The following is a 17,477-nucleotide window of genomic DNA, read 5'->3' as shown; positions in this document are numbered from 1 at the left end:
CCCCCGATTCCCATTCCTAACCCTCAGAGAAGCTTTGGCTTTATTTTACCCCCTTATTGTACCCATATTAAACTCATAGAGTGCATTGCCACACTTATTCCTGTAACAGAACAGATTTAGTGACAAGTTAAGTAACTCTGAGCAGGTGCTTAGGCTTTGACTTCAAACCGACTGTAACTCTGTTATGGTGTTCACACCCTGAGAGGTTTTTACTGTTACTGGATCAATTATATTCACTGGTTGTACCAGTGGTATTAAACAGGTTGCAGCTGGATTCCTGCTCTCTGTCTGACTTCTTTCCCATTTTTAAAAACTCTTTCTAATGCCTACTAATAGAAAAAACTATTCCCTGTTGTTACACCACTCCTTTGGGTAAAATAATAGCAGTAATCATGTTTTTAGGACTAGAATTACCATCTGTGGGTAAATCTTTTGTGTTCAAAAGTTACCCAGAGACATAGGAAAAGAAGCAGCACGGGGCGGTATTTAGAAGGCAGCATGGCTAAAGTAATGAGACTCAGACCTCAGACAGGAGTTTATTGTCTATCCAGCCTTAGCTCGGTCGCACCAGCCTCGCACAGAGCACGGCCAATTGCATGTGGGTCACGCAGGAGAGCTTTTACTCCTGCACCCTGGGAGCAGGGCAAGCTGCCCCTAGTGTCCCCTGTGCTGCAGTTTTGTCCCTGCACAATCCACTGCTGAGCAGATTATAAAATAGGTTGTGTGGGATAGTCCCTGGCACAGGAGGAGGGAGAGAGGATGCTGCACAAGGTTTCTTCTGCTGCTGTGATCCTGGGCTGGCCCTGCCTGCATAAGATGGGTGATCAGCATCAATAATCTGTGGTTATAAAATTGCAAACAGCCCTGTCATGTCCATCTCACCCCAGGGCACCTACATGTCCAAGATCATCCCCAACTTCATCCTGGAACTTTCAGTTTTCCAGCTGTTCCTTAATGGTAACATTTTCCTGGACAGCACAAAACAGTTACCGTGCTTGGTCAATATTTTGATTTCCTAGTATCTCTCTCTCTCTCTCTAAGGTGCAAAGTTCTAAAGCAGGTGTCTTTGCCACAGTCCCTCCCAGGAGGTGCTCCTGGGGCAGCAGAAGCTCTCTGCCACCATCTAAAGGTGCAGTGGGAGACCTGGCAGCTCCTCTCATCGCTGCTTTGCTCTGCTCAGCCAGCTCCCTGGGCAAATCCCAGAGGGAAAACCATCCCCTGTCTCCTTGGCTTCCTTTGCAGCACCCCAAACAGACCAAGAAGGATTTCTAGAGACTTCTTTTTCTAATAAAGTGATAGATTCGCCTGTAGAAACAGAGACCAATGCTATTAGCAGTCCTCCGGGATTCGGAGAAATCTTGCTCCTGAGAGAGATTTAACTCTAACTTCTAGTAAACCACAAACTGTGGGAAATTAAATGAAAAAGAGAGGAAAGGCCTGAACAAGGAGCTCCCTCCTGACTACCACACAAGGGATCAGTCCCTTTCTTACAGTGGGTCTATCAAAAACCAGGCTCTTCTCTGTCCTTGCTTACCCTGGGCACCAGCATGCTCAGGACAGGCGGCGAGGCCTGGTTGTCTGCAGCCATTAGAGGGAGATGGAGGTTCACAGTTAAGGCACAAGGGTGGCACAGCCCAGGGGAAGCTCTCCCACCTGCATTTATCCCACTTGCATGGTTTAAAAGGCTCTGCTGGCCTCAGTCACTCCTGGTCCCGAAAGGATCCCGACTTCCCTTCAGTGAGCATGGGGAAGATGGCATTAACCAGCAGAAAAGCGTTTCCTTGTAGAAACTGGAACTTCTGAGCTTCTGTTTCTGTGGTTTTGGTCCTGATAAAGGGGTCACATTGAAATAATCTCAAAGCAACCGCTAAATGGTGCCTGAACTTCTACTGGCTCTCTGCACGAGGATGGTTTTTGTGCTCTCTTGTTCCCTCTCTCCTGCTATCTGCTCCAGCAGCAGACCCCGCTCTCCCTCATCAAACGGATTATCAGGTGGGATCTGCTGCTGGAAAGGTCACCAGTGCTGCCAAACACCCAGACCTGGTGGCCCAAAAGGTGACGTGAGGCGATGCTGCATCCCTGTGGTAGCAAGAGCCGACTGCAGGCTGGGCTGCCTGAACCAGAGCGTGGCCAGCAGGAGGAGAAAAGTTTTGATTCCTCCCCAAGCTGGCAGTCAAGGGGCGACATCCAGACCCCCCATGGCTGGTTCTGGGTGCTCAGCACAAGAACAATGGACAGCCAGGAGCGGGTCTGATGGAAGCTGCAGGTGCTCAGGGCACAGGAAGGGAGGCTGGGAGAGCAAGGTGTCTTTGCCCTGGAGAAGAAAACACTGAAGGGACAGTTTATTCCTACCTTCACCCACCAAACGAGTGTTTAGAGCAAAGACGGGCTCCAGTCCAGGTGGGCAGTGATGGGGTGGGCTACAAAGCAGCTTTTCTGGGGGGTTTTTGCACAGCCTTTCCATGCCACCGCTGCCCAAAGTGATTCTAGTGCAGCATCCCCCAGCCAGACAAACTCCACATTGCCCATGTTATTGAGAGGCCTGAGATGTTTTAAGGTTGTGTTTCTACTCCCCTTTCCAAAGGTGTCTTTGTGCAGAAGGCATAACAGCTCCTAGAAAGAAAACTGGGAGGTTTAAATGAGTTCCCAGTTTTGGGTATTGGATGCTCTGCAGGTAAACTGGCATAGAAACAGGAATTTCCATTTTTCTAGACACTTCTGCCTGTTTTAAGGAAGAAGCGTACGGTCAGAAATTGGTTCAGAAGTCACCAAGACATCCACCAGCTACTTGAAATTGTCAAAGAATATGAAATATGATTTTTCCACATGAATTGCCAGCTATCTCTAGTAACAGAGATCTAGAACAGCAGCGCAGCAGGGTTAGCCTCCATCATGAGCCATGGATGTGGGGCTGACTTTGCGGATAACCTTATGTTCACTTTTCATTGTCTTTTGGGAGAGGCTGGCGAGAATAATCCCAGCAATTAGAGACTGGTGAGGTGACGCTTCCACACAACAGGGAATGTCAAAACATTTTAAAAATATTCATTACTGGTTTATGCATGCAAAGTGTTTTATCATTATAATATTAATAGTATGTTATCTGAGGTAAACACCTCCAGGCTAATAGCAGCTTTAGAATATGCAGTTTTTGATGGAAGTGCCTTCATTGCCCTCATAAACAGGATGTTGTTTTCAAGCCCTGACAACACAAGGACACTTTGCATTTTCATTAAACCATACTTTTCTGTTTGCATTCAAAAGGAATCATTGCGAAACGGGTTAAAAGGCAGATCTGGCTGAACCTCTGAGAATCGAACGGGTGACTCTCAACTCTGAGAATCTACCAGAATCCTTAGGAAATCAGTGAGGCTCCACAAAATTCAGCAATCCCTGTAGATCAGTAGCCATGTGATTGCAATTGATTACAAATTTTTTCCTCCCATCATGAAGTCTCCCTCGATGCACTTTTAGCCCATGACTTCTCTTTTCCTCAGCAGGTGCGAAAGGCAGCTAAATTATTTCACCTGGGCATTTACCTTTTATATGCAGAAATTATTACCTTGTCTCCTTCCAGTCTTTTCTTCTGTAAGTGGGCATCCTTCGGAGATTGTGTTTCTTAACCTTCTGATCACACACGGGGATTGGAGCCAGACACTCGGCACCTGGTCAGTACCTGGAGTATGAACAGGGATCCCCAAGCAGAATGACGTCCTCCGGCTGAAGCTGTGGCAACAGTCAGCGAAGGACATGAAGCAAATCAGCTTTGTTGTGAACAAACCCAGGGTACGTGCAGCAAAATTCTGTTCCCCACTCCTCCCTCCTCCAAGCCACTTATAGGGACGAAGCCCGTGGTGCCTCCAACTAAATGCTATGGTGGATTTAGAGGAATGAATTAAAATCACGCATCTAGAAGCAGGTGCAACCAGTATGGCTAAAATACATCACCTGCTGTCTGCAAACCACTGCTCATGTGGTCGATGTTTAAGTCAAAATTGAACAAACTGGAGTGAGTTGTACCCCCAGAAGTGGCAGAATCACAGCAGCAATTAATTTAGACCATAAAAAAAAAAATAACACAAAAAGGGAACCTCACAGCATGTAACAGTATGTACCATGGAAATTTGAATAAAGCCAGTAAACAGTGTTAAAATAATTATAGTAATTATAAGCGTTACACACGTGGGAAAAATTGTTTGGAAAGTAATTACGACCTCACGCACAAAGGTTGTCTCATCTTCCTGGAAGTTCAAGAAAGCATATAAAACTCAAAGGATTAAGGGCTCCTCTGGCCATTTCTCTTGACTTCTTCCTGGACAGCTGGTAAGTCCCATTCACCTCAATCTAATTATATTGGGTAAAATGTTGCTTTAACATGAGCTGCGGTTTATCAGCAAGCCAGTCTGTGGTTTCTAAAAATATAAATGAGATTCTCTCTTGAAAAAATTACTAGGAATTATTTAGCTGTATATTTGGACCATGTGCAGCCTTAAAAATATATCTATTTGGACTAGTATTTTTATTAAAAAAAAAAAAAAAAAAAGTAGTGCAATTCTGTTATCAACTAAGTGTATATAGCTATCTGGTATCCAACATAAAAGGCATTTTAATCTCTATTCAGGTAGAGTTTAGATAATGTTATCATAGCATCATAGAATTGTTTGGGTTGGAAGGGACCTTTAAAGCTCGTCTAGTCCAACCTCCTTGCATGAGCAGGGACATCTTCAACAAGATCAGGTTGCTCAGTAACATTAGTATTAGTATTTATTCATAAAATAATTGGAGAAGATCAGAGACGTTAAAATCTCTTTTCCAAAAGTTTTTGTTCATAAATCGGCAAGATTCAGTTCTCAAAGCGTTAAAAAGGGACTGCAATCTTCTCGCCTCCTTCCTGTCATGTTGGCACCCCAATCATAGCTAGAACACAGAGCTCATTTCAGTAAGAAGTTGTGTCTCCCCAGGTTTCAGTTGGTCATCCACGCAGGTCTTTTCATGGCTGGCACCTCGCTCTTCAGGGTAAGACACCTTTATCGTAGCACTGTTAGGAAGAAGAAACTCTGCAAGGACAATTGTTTTCATACTCAGCGACTTCAGGCATTTTCTGATGAGAGCATCTGACGCTGAGCATTGACAGATCATGAAAAGCTAGACAAGTAATGGCATCCCCCTTGACCTTCCCATCATAACTGGTGAACAGAAACAAGCATTTATCATGTTTATCATGACTTATTTAAACACCTACCTCTGAATGAGCTTGATTGCACTCTCAAAGTACCTGTTTTTCTCCAGGGACAAAAAATAAAGTGGCTACTTAATCAGCTACATCATGCAGTTTTTAACTTTGACAGATCAACCTGAAAGAATTACAAAAATGTATTGTGGGGTTTAATGACCTAATAGATGGATTCAGGGTCTAGGCAAAAAGTTAGGCACCAAAAATCCTTATCAGGTTCTTGGTTCTGCCATGAATGGTCTCTGCAAACCACCTGGAGGTACCCAGAGGCAAGATTTTTCCTAGGAGCTCGGGGCTGCCGTGCAGAATGGCACCAAAATTGGGTCCTAACGTCTCCTGCACAGCAGTGCCCAGCTTGCAGGGCTGGAATGATGTTCTTTTCCTCCCAGTCCTGCCTGACACAGGCTCATTAGTCTGCACGAACCTCCCAGGACATTGATACAGCGCTCAGTGCAATCTCAGCAGAGGCACAGAAATACTATAGTGCGTAATTACTCTAATGAGGGCTGGGTGTGCTCTACTACACGGATAAACAAATAATCCCAGGTAAGGACGTTCTCCAGTAGAGGGATATAAAACCCCCATTCCTGTATGACCAGTGGCTTTATGGCAGCAGCAGCAGCTATGCTGAAGTCACTGGCCACCACTGCAGTACCTCTCCAGTTGCCCTTGGTGGCTGCCCAGGCAGGATCTGTAGCTGGGAGAGTGAAAGGAAGCACTGCACAGGGGCAGTGGCCCGCTGGCAATGGATAGCAGTGATAAAATGGGATGAAGGTTGGTTAAACCTGGAGGTCTAAGGGTCCTTTTTGGGAGGGCGGAGGCAGTGTGAGAAGGACTCAAGGTGATGGGGTTAGCGGAGCAAGGGGGCAAACCTGTACCGACCTTTGAGCTTCATTTCCTGAAATCACAGCTCACGTTATCTCTGCTGCAGCATCTACGCTCCCTGCACAGCCCCTATAACTAAAATACCTGAGCTGCACTCTCATCCTCTTGCACCTTCTTCTCCGCCACAGCGTACCCCCCGCCGTGGCATCTGCCTTGACGTTGCTGCAAGGAGAACAGGAGAGAAGAGCAGGAGACCCCCGGCGAGGGGCAGGGGTCTGTGCGGTGAAGGGCAGGGTGTGGGTTGCAAATGCTTTGAGAAACACACCTATGGTCTCTGTTACATCCCACAGGTTCACCACCATTTCTCCCAGATGTCCCTCAGTGGGGAGTGGGATGCAGGACAGTGTTTCTACTCCTGCAACGTGCAGTGCCCACAGCCTCTTGCTACCAGCTGCAATGACCCATGTGTTGTATCCTGTGGTGCCTCCAGAGTCATTATATACCCCCCTCCTGTAGTTGTGACATTCCCAGGGCCCATCATTAGCACGTGCCCACAGGAGACGGTAGTGGGAAGTTCTGCAGTCCTGGAGGAAGGGGCACCAGCCCCACTGACATCTCTGCGAGCTGAAGTCCTGTGCTCAGAGCCACCTGCAGAAAGATTCATCCCAAAACGCATCCCTCAGCGCTCACCACGGTGCTCCTATGTGTTTTCTTCCCGCTGGATGCATCCTTGCAGTAGACCCAGCTACCAACCATCTGAGAGCGAGGGCGAAGAGCGTGCTCTAGAGAAAAAGCCAGAAACTGAAAATACTGATACAGCAAGTGAGGACAAAGAGACCTGAGAAGCATAACACAGTGACACCAACCCTGGCGACCAAGTCCAAAGGCCTTGTAGGCTCCTACTACCTCCCTAAAAAGGACTTACCTATGACTTCTTTAAATGATACTTGTCTTTTTTTTTTTTTTCTTTTTCTCTTTTTTGCCTCAGGTACATTCTCAGGCAGGTGATTAGAATAATAAAATGCTCCCTATCCTAATCTGTGTTAACCTGCCCTTTAAAACATACAGTATCTGATTCTCTGGAACAATTTGTTCTTTTTCCCATTGCTTTCCAGAAAAACAAAGGCACCAGCAGGTTCAAGAACACCACAAATGTGATCAATTGAGACGTGACAAACCCTTTCACTGCTAGACCTAATTAGACTGGTCTTAGCATTTAAGACAAGTAGTCACCAGATAATTCACTTTTGCTTTTGATAAATATATATACACACACCCCTCAACCACATAATTTATTTCTGGCTTTCAGTTTCACCTCAGGGAAGAAATGTGTGTGTGGGGGGAGAAACTGATCCTCACTTTATATTTATTTCTATTTAAGAAAAAGGAAAAAAGTATTTGACTAAATGTATCAGTTGCATATGTATGTTAATGGAGTATACGAGTGGCAGAATCTGCATCTGGAACTGTGCCCTTTACCTTTATTCTAGCAGTCTTGTTCTTTCACTTCCCATTAAAATTATTTTGCATGATTATGGTGGTTTTCTCGCTTTTTTTCCCTCTCCTGCTCTTGATTTTCAGGTACCTACCGGTGAAATGTAGATGGCAAACATCAAAACCAAATCTGTCATTCCTGCTCACCCATGAAGTGAGAAAACAATCAACTGCCTCTCACACTCCTCAGCTCTGTCCACATGCACAAGACTTCTTTTTCACTTTCATCTCACAGCTTTCACTTGTTCCTCACCCTGTTAAGTACAGCTTTAGAGTTCATGGCTCCATGTGTTGGCTGAAAAGCACTAAGCAGATAAAAAGGAACGATACACAGAGACATTTTCATTTTTATTTACTTTGGTTCAGGAAAAAGCCCCAGCTACTCTTGCTCCCCTCTCCCCACCCTCAAATTCTAAGCTTCTATTCCTCTAAAGATTCCCACACATTTTAAGTGCAAGCATTGTCCTTTTTGTCCCAAGAAGAACATTACTGTGATTACGATTGGGCACCTCTGTCAGTCTTCACAAGCCAAGAGCCCGGTTTAACAGAAGTAAAATAAAATTTGTGGGTAAACTTGTCCCCAAAACTAAAATGTGAAAGCTGACTGAACTCTAGTTCCCCGTCGTCGTTGGGCTGGTAAGTCTCAAGAGCTGCTGTTTAACAATTTGCCCTCGCCTGCGGAGGCAGATGCCCATGAACATCAGGGCACGCACCTTCTTCTGCACGCAGCCACATCCAGATACAGTAGTTTTCCCAGAGACTTCTTCAAAGAGAAAAGGGATTGCGGAAAACTTTTTACAGCAATGTTAAAACATTGTATGATAACATGCTAAGCAGCCTGGATCCCCGCCAGCCGCCCTGCTTACCCTGCCCTATCTCCCTGGAAAGCTGCCAGCCACTGAGAAGACAGTTTTGCCCATCCGTCTGCTTTCACCTTTACTATGAACTGCTGTCTGCTCAGCTGGCTCCCCTGGACATCTGCCTGGGAGAGGAGCAGCCCATATGTGCCCCCTGCAGATCTGCTCTAAAATGAGCCCCTCCAATATTTGGTGTATACATCATTTTTCCCCTTTACAGGATGGGAACTCCTCTCAATCTGCTTGTTTATCTGGCAGACATTAGCATGTACCCTACTTTATTGATCCAACATGAAGATGTAATTACTATATCTTGGAGGATGTGCTTGTGAGTGGTGCCTCAGCATCACGCCCTAGATAAGCTGGGAGGCAGGTCAGAGAGATAAGCTCTGCTGATTGCCTGGCTCATGCAAACAGTGTTGTGAAAAATTTGGGAACGAGGTCATAGGCAGGGTGGAACTCTCAGGAACCTCTGCTCCGAAGGACCCAGCCTTGACTCATTATCTACACCCCATCCAATCCAGCAGTTCAAGGAGTTTAACAATAACTGAGTTGCACAGGGGATTCAGAAGATTATTTTCCCCTACCAAAGATGTCTTGCAAATTATTCCTTTTCAAAAAAACAAAATTACACACCTGGAAACCACTAACTTGGTTTCTCTTGAGAATGGAGCAGCTTGCACCAGATAATCTGTCCTCCAAGAGCCTTGCTGAGGCTTTTTAGAGAAGAGCCACTAGCCCTTCAACCTAGGAACTTAGAGCTTGATCCTTTTGTGAATTTTGTGTAGAATTCACCATAGTGCTCTGCTGTCTGAAATACAGGCATGTCGTTTGAGTCCATTCAGTGTGTGCTGACACGTTGCATTTTCAAAGAACCCTCAATACTCTCTACTCATCTGCCTAAGCCATACCTCGAGACATTTTGATTAACAGGCTAGGAAAAAAAAAAAAAAAAAAAGTATTTCTGATAATACTGCATCTTTCTGCCAATTTTGCCTTGGTCTTTTGGCCTTTCCTCCTCTGCCTACCATTTAAACAGCCTCCCATAAACACTTTCCACCTCTTTCTCTTCCTCTGCTGGTTTCAATGCTTTCCACCTGTATTGCATTGCATGCAGGAGCCCGGCTGTTTCAGTCATTATAAAGGATGCCGCATTTCATTGTCATTGTATAACATCCCACATCACCATCTTGCTGCTTCTTGCAAACCTTCTTTCTCTTTGCACCTGTATGGCACAGACAATTATCATCTTATTATGGGATAACCGATGCCCAAAAGCCACCTAACCTGTCTAAGGACACTCTATACAGAAGGGTGGATCTAAGACTTAGACACACCTAATTATTATTAGTCTTATTACTTATAACCTGTCATTATAATGCAATATTGCACACCAGCCAGATTTACAATGGGGACCAGGGAGACCAAGGCCTGGGACAGACATGGGGGAAAGGGGCAGAAGGAATCCTGCATGGGATGCCCAGAAAAGGTGCTGGTGCAGGGCGGCTTTTACTGTTTAAATCCCTTTTCAAGCTGTGACATGAGTTACCAGAAGCAACGTAGGAGTGCACTGAGCTCTCTACTCAGGCTGAAGTTTTACCTTTGACCCGAGTGGAAAGACACAGTGCTATACAGGTATTTGGAGCAGAAGAGGAACTGGCACCATAATTCAGATGTTTTCTCCGGGTAGCAGAGCTCTGCTTTCCATTTTGTGAGAAGGGTCTTCTCTGTCTCTAAGCTCAACTATAAATCCCTTTAACAAGGTTCTGTACACCAGATCAGTACTGTTTTAGCTTAATAGCCTTGAAGGAACTGAAAATTAGCTGCCAGCTTTTCTTGCTGAGATTAGCATGCTTAATTAGGTAATGAACCAGAATGAAGATTTAATTAACAGCTTTAGAATTAATATATTATTGAATTGGATATTAGCACCACACCTCTGAGAGCCATGAGGTGATACAGGAATACAAATCCACTCTGGCAGCATCAGCACATACTATGAGCACCAACAAAGTATTAAAAATGGATTATTTGCAAGGGTGGGACTTCCAGGGTGCTCCACTCTAAAACCCCAAAACTTGGACTCATGAGCACCCACTTTACTAAGAAACACACCTATCCACATCTCCACCACATGTGCATTTTAAGAAGGCCCAGCTAACCCCACACCCCTTTGTCCCCCTTGGTCAGGGGACAAAAGTGTTATTCCAGGCTGTCTTTGTCAAAATACACCATTACTACTCCAGCGAGCACACTAAGACCTTCTCACCTCTACAAACCTCTTGGGTCTTACTGAGGTCCTTCACCTCTTTGAAGCATCTCAGGCACAGAGAAGAAGGTTCAAGTCTCCTCCTCAGAGTCTGGGTCTGGTGGAGGGTTGTGAGGCAGGGCTGGGCTGATTGATGGAGCAACCCAGCAGCCTTATCAATGCTGCTGCATCAGCTCTTCCCACACCTGGAGACTGCAGGTGACCCAGTAGCCCTCAGAGTGCTACAGCTCTGTTGCTGGTCAAGTAAGGTGGCTCTGACCTGGAAAACAGGCTTGGGTGATGGGTACGTTGTGTACAGCTGGAGAGGTGTACATCGGTCAGCTCTTATACAAAACTAAAGCATACACAGACGCATAAGCTGTAGTTACACCTTGGGCTGCAATTTCACATCCCCTCGGGTTTTATTGAGGAAAGCAGCGCTCATATATTAAAGAGCATTAGTTCTGTTTTGTTTCTAAGATGAAAGATACCCGGTAAGATTGCAGTAGTATAATTATTCCTGAGCTCCGAACAAATCTTATTTAGTGGTGGGGAAGAATTCTTCAGCTTCAGAATTATTTGTGTGTATAATTATTTAATCACTACCTTTTGTTGCACCGTAGCTAGAAAATGTGATCCAACCTAGCCATACAAGAGGAAATCCACATAACAAGAGAGCTGCATTTTGCCATTAATACTTAAAGATGAGGTATTCATCTTTGCTAGAGCCTAGGTATTCAGGATGCAAATGGGAGATGAGTAGACTGAGGTCACTGACTCCAAATTCCCCCTGGGACCAGGGTGAATTTTGCTTCTGAAAGGGGATGAAGTATGGAAAAGACAAAAAACAGAAGGTAGTCATCGTAGTGCCAATGGAAACTGGAACACACAGTGGTGGCGGAATACGGGGTCTCCATATCCGTGGGGCTTCTACACTTCCAGGTCCCTCAAAGGACACAAAGGTGGTGCTTTGAAGAGGTGGCAGAACTGCTCAGTTGAAACACAAGCTCTTGGGGAAAGGGGAATGCATGGGTAGATCTCCAGGCTCCACCAAACGTGTCTGCTGACTGTAAGAGAAACTCAGATATTTATTTTCAGACACCCAAGTGTAGCTGTCTCAGTCTGGAACTGGCTCTAACCCCTACGTCCTCCTTTCTCCTGTGGCAACCACGCAGTTACACGGCCAAGTCCAGCTTTCAGGCACAATGGCACCTTGTGCTTTACTGAGTGACTGACAGGGCAAGCAAGCAGTGGATCTCGGTTCTAAGAAATGGAGAAAATCATTGTAAATAAAGGCTGAGATACAGAAGGCGGCTATGGGTGCGATTTTAAGAAGAAATGAAGTTCCTTTGGTTTTGGGAACTGGGGGAAGCATTAGTTTTTCTGGAAAACTATAAATTCCATCATTAATCTAAACTTTTTTCCTTATTGTTATCTGTTTTCTTGTGCTCTGCTCAGACCATGGGCATGAGGTTTCCTATACTTACAATAGTATAGTCTAAGTCATCTCCAACAGCTCTAAACACAGGGAGAGGAGTAGGTTGCCGACAAAAAAAGATATATTTTTTTTTTTTAATAGGTATGAGCAAAGGGAATCAAGTAAATGTAATGCACAACTTTAAACGAACATCAAAATACAAACCTGAGATACTGCTCTGGTCTGAGCAATATAATAGCATCAAATATGCAGATAACGAAAAAGCAGACAGTGGTGATCAAGTCCTTTAGTTCCTTATTTCATCTTCAGTCTTCCAATTAGGCAATGAAAAAGCACTCATTAATATTGACCCTTTACTCTGAGCAGTTTTGGAAATAGTTTTCCAGGTGACAGCTCTTAGACCACGCTGGAAACCTACGCCAAAATATGGACGTCCAGGATCCAAAGCAGCCTTACCTTTGGCCTCTTGCACAATGGTTCCCAGTTTTAGCCTATTTACTTTGCTGCATGGTGATGTTTGTTATTCCATTAGGAGCGCTGGAATTGCTATGATAAAATCTGTGGAAAAATGAAGGTTAAGAATAATGTTTTGCTACAACCTGCGATAATAATATAGGCTCTTTCCTTTAAGACAAGCGAGTGTTCAGGCCAATTTAGAAAATTATAGCATGGCACAGGTGAGAGCAATAGCAATTAAACCAGCTTCCTCTTTCAGATTTAATCTTCATATGCAAAGCATCTGGGTAAGGATCAGAGCACAGTACTGGCATTTCTAAAACCAGAAAATCAAAAAAGTCTGCCGACAACAACAACAATAACAACAACAACGTGCTAGGAAAAAACAAGATGAGGAATCTTTCAGATAATGCTTCAAAATTGCTTTATGTGGGGTGAGTTTATACCTAAAGCTGTAAGTCTGGGGTTCCTCAGGCTGCTGCTTTACGTGAGTTTGTTGCTCTGTATACGAAGCAACAAATTCTTTGTAAAGAAAAATACAGAATCCCTGATGGTTTTTTCCTTCATCTTTTCAGAAGCATTTAGCTTTCTAACCTGGTGAGGGAGGATATCTCTTTAAAAGAATTCTTTGATGTAAGGCAGCTGGGGTTCAGGCATTGTGAAAGGGGATGTTGGATTATTGCCAATTAACTTTTTTGCATGCTATGTTTTTAAAAGGGTATCTGGAGAATATGAGGGCTGACTACAGTTCGAGCTTGAAAGTCTGATATCTGCTCTTCTGGCTTTCTACCTTCTGTAAAACAAGATTTCCCCTTACTTAAAGCTGCCAAGGGAAAAGCATCGGTTGTGGAAAGCAAACTGCATGGATGGTGAAGCCAGTGTGATTTTCTGTGGGGTGTGTTAAGAAGCTGTGTTTTGAACAAATTTTCTATACATTGGAAAAACCTCAAAAACAATGAGAACCTTATTAACTTTTATAAAATATTTGGTTTGGCAACTCCTTTGATTGCTTCAGCTGTCAATTGCTCTAATTATTAGTTGCTTCTCATTCCCACAAATTATGTGACTCATTATTCTGTGCAGCTTGCTGTCACATCTCTATTGGCTGCATACATGTACATTCCTCTGGTCATTATATTGATTTCATGCTCATGAAATGTAAATAAAATTATTTGGTTTGGGGTTTTGGTTTTTGTGGGGGTTTTTTTTAGCTTTAATTTTAATAATTTACCATAAAAATGTACTTAAGAGTTTTTTTTTTGTTTTTTTTTTTAGTTTGCGGGTTTTTTGGGGTTTTTTGTTTTTTTTTTTTTTGTTTTTTAATGTATAGGTGATTATGTGAATCACAGAACTGGTGTTTGTGAATATGTTCTGTGTTACACACCTGTACTTTAGGTAATGTTTCCTCTGGATCCTCTAGTCCCACAGGTAACATATTATTCCTCTCCTCATATTGGCCTTCAACAAGCATACACAGAAAGGAAAATTCAATTTATTCATAGTTATTAGTATTTTTTTGTTTTTATTCTGAAGGCACCTTGGAAGGGGATGATTCCTTGAGATGAGGAACTGATGATAAACCGTAAAAGCTTGGGCAGGTGCTGTCTTTAGCTGAACTGATAACTGGATTATTGTGCCTGACCCTAGTGCTCACAGGAGAGTGCATGAACTGCTTTGGTATCTCTTACTTTCTACTTACCTGGGACGTGGCATAGTCATGTAGGAGAACATCTCTCCAAAGGACAGTCCCAAGCCATAAACTTCCTTCCCAAAGCCCCTGGAGCAAGTACACAAGGGCCATGGACACTAGTGGCTATTTAATTTAAAAAACTTCCTAGCTTCAAACAGGAAAAATCCAGAAGACCACTGATTATTATTGTCTGAGATGACAAATGATAAACTGGAATCCTGTGCTTACTAGCAGCATGTAGTTTATCCACCTCCGAGCTACCTTCAAGAGTATTAGCAAGTATTTAAGAGAAACCCAAACTCAATTTATTGTGATATTTTCAACAAAAAGACAAGGTGGGTGAAATGGATGCAGCATGTTGTGTGGGATTGTAAATGATCTAATAATCATGATCTAATATCATAAGCTGTTATCAAAACAGTTGCAACAAAGGAAGGCATCACCAGGGGAAAACATTTGTTTCACAAGATGCAGAGAACGGTTGCGTAAAGGTATCTCCCAATTTCTATAATCTATGACAGCATATAAAAGTGCTCGTAACTCAGGTCTCTGTAGCTGCCTCTGCTGACTTACTCTTCTTGGTGACGGGGTAAGTCCGATTTAACTGAATCAGTTTATAATTATAGACATGGATTTATAGGTAGTGTTAATACGAGGTTATATACCCTACCCTATTTTAGGGTAGGACCTTATTATCTATAAACATTGAGGTATATGTATATATCTTGAAAACCATAACTTGCAAATAGGGTGGATATAGGCATTGCCACATGTCGGCAAAAGAAAACAGATTGGGAGTTTCAAAAACGTGGATGGTAGCAATGACTAGGAATTGAACATCTATCTGTGGAGACAGGACACTCCAAAAACATTATTGGGATGGGACTGACTCCCAGACAAAAAGACCAGCACAGGCAATGATGTGAGAAAAGGCCAGAGAGGCATTTTTCCAGAGGTCATTTTAGGAGTAGGCTACGGGGCAATGGAGCACTAGAGAGGAGTGGGAATAGACTTCGAAGCCTCTACTCAGCAATTCATCTCACTTGGTTGGTGAGATCTGTAATGCACAACTCTATTTCAGAGTAGAAGGGATTGTTCCCTTAGAAATGGTGATTATTTTTAATTTTTTTTTCTTTTAAATCACAAACTCTTAAGTTTAGTGTAGACAACTGGGACATGTGTATCTGCATCTGTTCAGGGGAATGCCACTCAACACACCTGCACAACCCACGTTCTGATAACACAGTTTGTTCTTTCATTCCTCTGGCTGTAATTTTACCGGGCTAGTGTACTCTCTGCCTTGCAGGTTGGCTTGCCTTCTGGAAAGATGTCTTCCTATGGACAGATGCTTAGCTCCCGCTGTGGTGCGCCGTGTGAACCGACATGCCCACAACCCTATGTCAACTGTTGGAATGAACCATGTATCAGCTCATGCGGCGATTCAAGAGCAATCGTGTATGCGCCACCCGTTGTCGTGACATTCCCTGGACCCATTATCAGCTCTTGCCCTCAGGAAAGTTTTGTAGGAACTGCCATGCCTGAAATTGAGGGTGGGATGGGCTCTGGAGGTGGAGGAATGGGCTCTGGAGGTGGAGGAATGGGCTCCGGAGGTGGAGGAATGGGCTCTGGTGGTTCCTGTGGTGGAGGCAGCTCCTATGGGATGGGCTCCCATGGTTCAGGCGGTTCTTGTGGTGGCATGGGAGGGGGTTCAAGTGGTGGGGAGGGCTCATGTGGTGGTGGAATCTCCCGTTTGGGAAGCTTTTACCGAAACTCATTTTATTCAGGATATGGTAGAAATTATTTCCCCCTTTTTTCCAGAGGGTATTATAGGTATCGCTATGGAAACTATGGGCCATTTTAAATCTTTAGGAGAGAAATGACTGAAAGAACAATAAAATAAAAACTAGTAGTTGATATATAGACCTGAAAATCAGACTTGCCAAGCAGCCTCTGCTACAGCCAATGTCGATAGGAGCTGGGGTTGCTTGGGATCTCTGCGCTTTATCTAAGGCTTACAACACCAATGTTGTCTCACTTTGTCGTTTGCTCATGTTATGTTTTGTTCTTCCTGAACCTGATGAGGCTAAAACAAGTAATGGGACTTGACTGTGAAAGTGTCCAGCTGAAAGAAGAACCTCTTGTGAGCCCTGTGCTCCCCTGAATGACTGATGGATTGTAGTCCTTGTTGAAATGGAAATTACATTCTTTGTTTCTGCATTGCCTCATTCTGCAAGAATGTATTCCACTTTTTGTTTGTATTAAAGCCCTGTTGCATCATAGCACCGTCTTCTGGCTTTCATTTCACTGCAGTTTCTAGTCTGAAAGAAGTTAACTTTGGGCATCAAGTCTTACACGTTAATTGAGGACTTTCATTAGAGAATTAATTCCTCTGTGTGGCCAACGTAATTTGTTAGAAAATTTTCAATGAAGTATTTTTTTCCCTTTCTGATATTTACCACGGTATACATACTAATAAATAGAACAGAAAAAGTTGTCTGGTACAACTCCAGCTCAAACCCAAGATAACTCTGAAGCTAGATCAGTTACTCAGGGTCATTACCACTCATTCTGTGACTGTCCCTAAGGAAATTGTTCTAACGCTCAGCAGGGGCTGAAATGACTGCATGCTTCCTGACTCCATCAGAAGGCAGTGTCGTGCTCTGATTTATCTAGGCTTGATGCTAAAATAGTTTATCTGATTACAGACTGCAAAGGGAAGCAGGTTAGCCTAGATGGGGGTATTGTGGGGAGGCAGGGCCAAAGGGAACCGGCAGGAGTTGTTTGTATGCAGCTGAGAATTAGACCACAAGTCTTGCGCTTTGCCTTGAAGTAAGCCGAGGAATTCACCCCAGCAGCTGTATCAATATTTTTCTTTAGGAACCATTTCCATTGTGCTGCTCTATGTGACAAGAGAGGGCTCCTGCGTAGGCTGAGTGAGTGCTGCTGTGCCAAGCATAACATTCATTTCCTTCCTTTGATTGTCTTAATCCTTGTGGTTTGTTAACTTAATTGAAGCATTTATGCAGTAAATGATCTGAGCTTGTTAAGCATCACCATGGGATCCCTCAGGCAACAGCTACATGGATGCCCTTGTGCTCTCTCAGAATTCAGGATCACAAAGTGCCTCATGTGCAAACATTGCCAGAACTGCCCAAGAAATAAATTCTTCCACCACAACTTTAATTTTTTTCCCCCATTGATATCTATTACACAGCTCTCAAAGACAATATGCCTGC

General features: G+C 43.8%; 2 protein-coding genes across 3 annotated transcripts in view; both read left to right on the top strand.

The window, feature by feature from the left end:
- LOC308054934 (uncharacterized protein) overlaps positions 1-35 on the top strand; it is a 155,738-nt gene extending 155,703 nt beyond the window's left edge. Inside the window, exon 7 of the mRNA XM_080368406.1 lies at positions 3-35. Within this exon, the coding sequence (XP_080224532.1) occupies positions 3-20 (18 nt within the window). The 3' untranslated portion in view covers positions 21-35. The remainder of the gene's footprint in view (positions 1-2) is intronic.
- Positions 36-6,897: 6,862 nt separating this feature from the next.
- On the top strand, positions 6,898-16,520 carry LOC308054936 (uncharacterized protein). 2 transcript variants are annotated; one of them, XM_080368408.1, is made up of 2 exons: positions 6,898-12,985; positions 15,548-16,520. In XM_080368408.1, exon 2 carries the CDS (start codon positions 15,569-15,571, stop codon positions 16,100-16,102), a length of 534 nt encoding a protein of 177 aa, XP_080224534.1. In that variant the 5' UTR covers positions 6,898-12,985; positions 15,548-15,568; the 3' UTR covers positions 16,103-16,520. The 2 variants fall into 2 exon arrangements, with proteins under 2 accessions (XP_080224534.1, XP_080224535.1); XM_080368409.1 differs by having other exon boundaries at positions 13,269-16,520.
- The last annotated feature ends 957 nt before the right edge of the window (positions 16,521-17,477 follow it).

This window comes from Falco punctatus (genome assembly GCF_963210335.1).
Source record: "Falco punctatus genome assembly, chromosome: 18".
Classification (NCBI taxonomy): domain Eukaryota; kingdom Metazoa; phylum Chordata; class Aves; order Falconiformes; family Falconidae; genus Falco; species Falco punctatus.
The sequence above is the reverse complement of the archived record's forward strand: the minus strand, read 5'-3'. Positions and strand labels throughout refer to the sequence as shown.

Coding starts and splice junctions, on each gene's coding strand:
- LOC308054936 (XM_080368408.1), top strand. CDS start 15,569: ATGTCTTCCTATGGACAGATGCTTAGCTCCCGCTGTGGTGCGCCGTGT.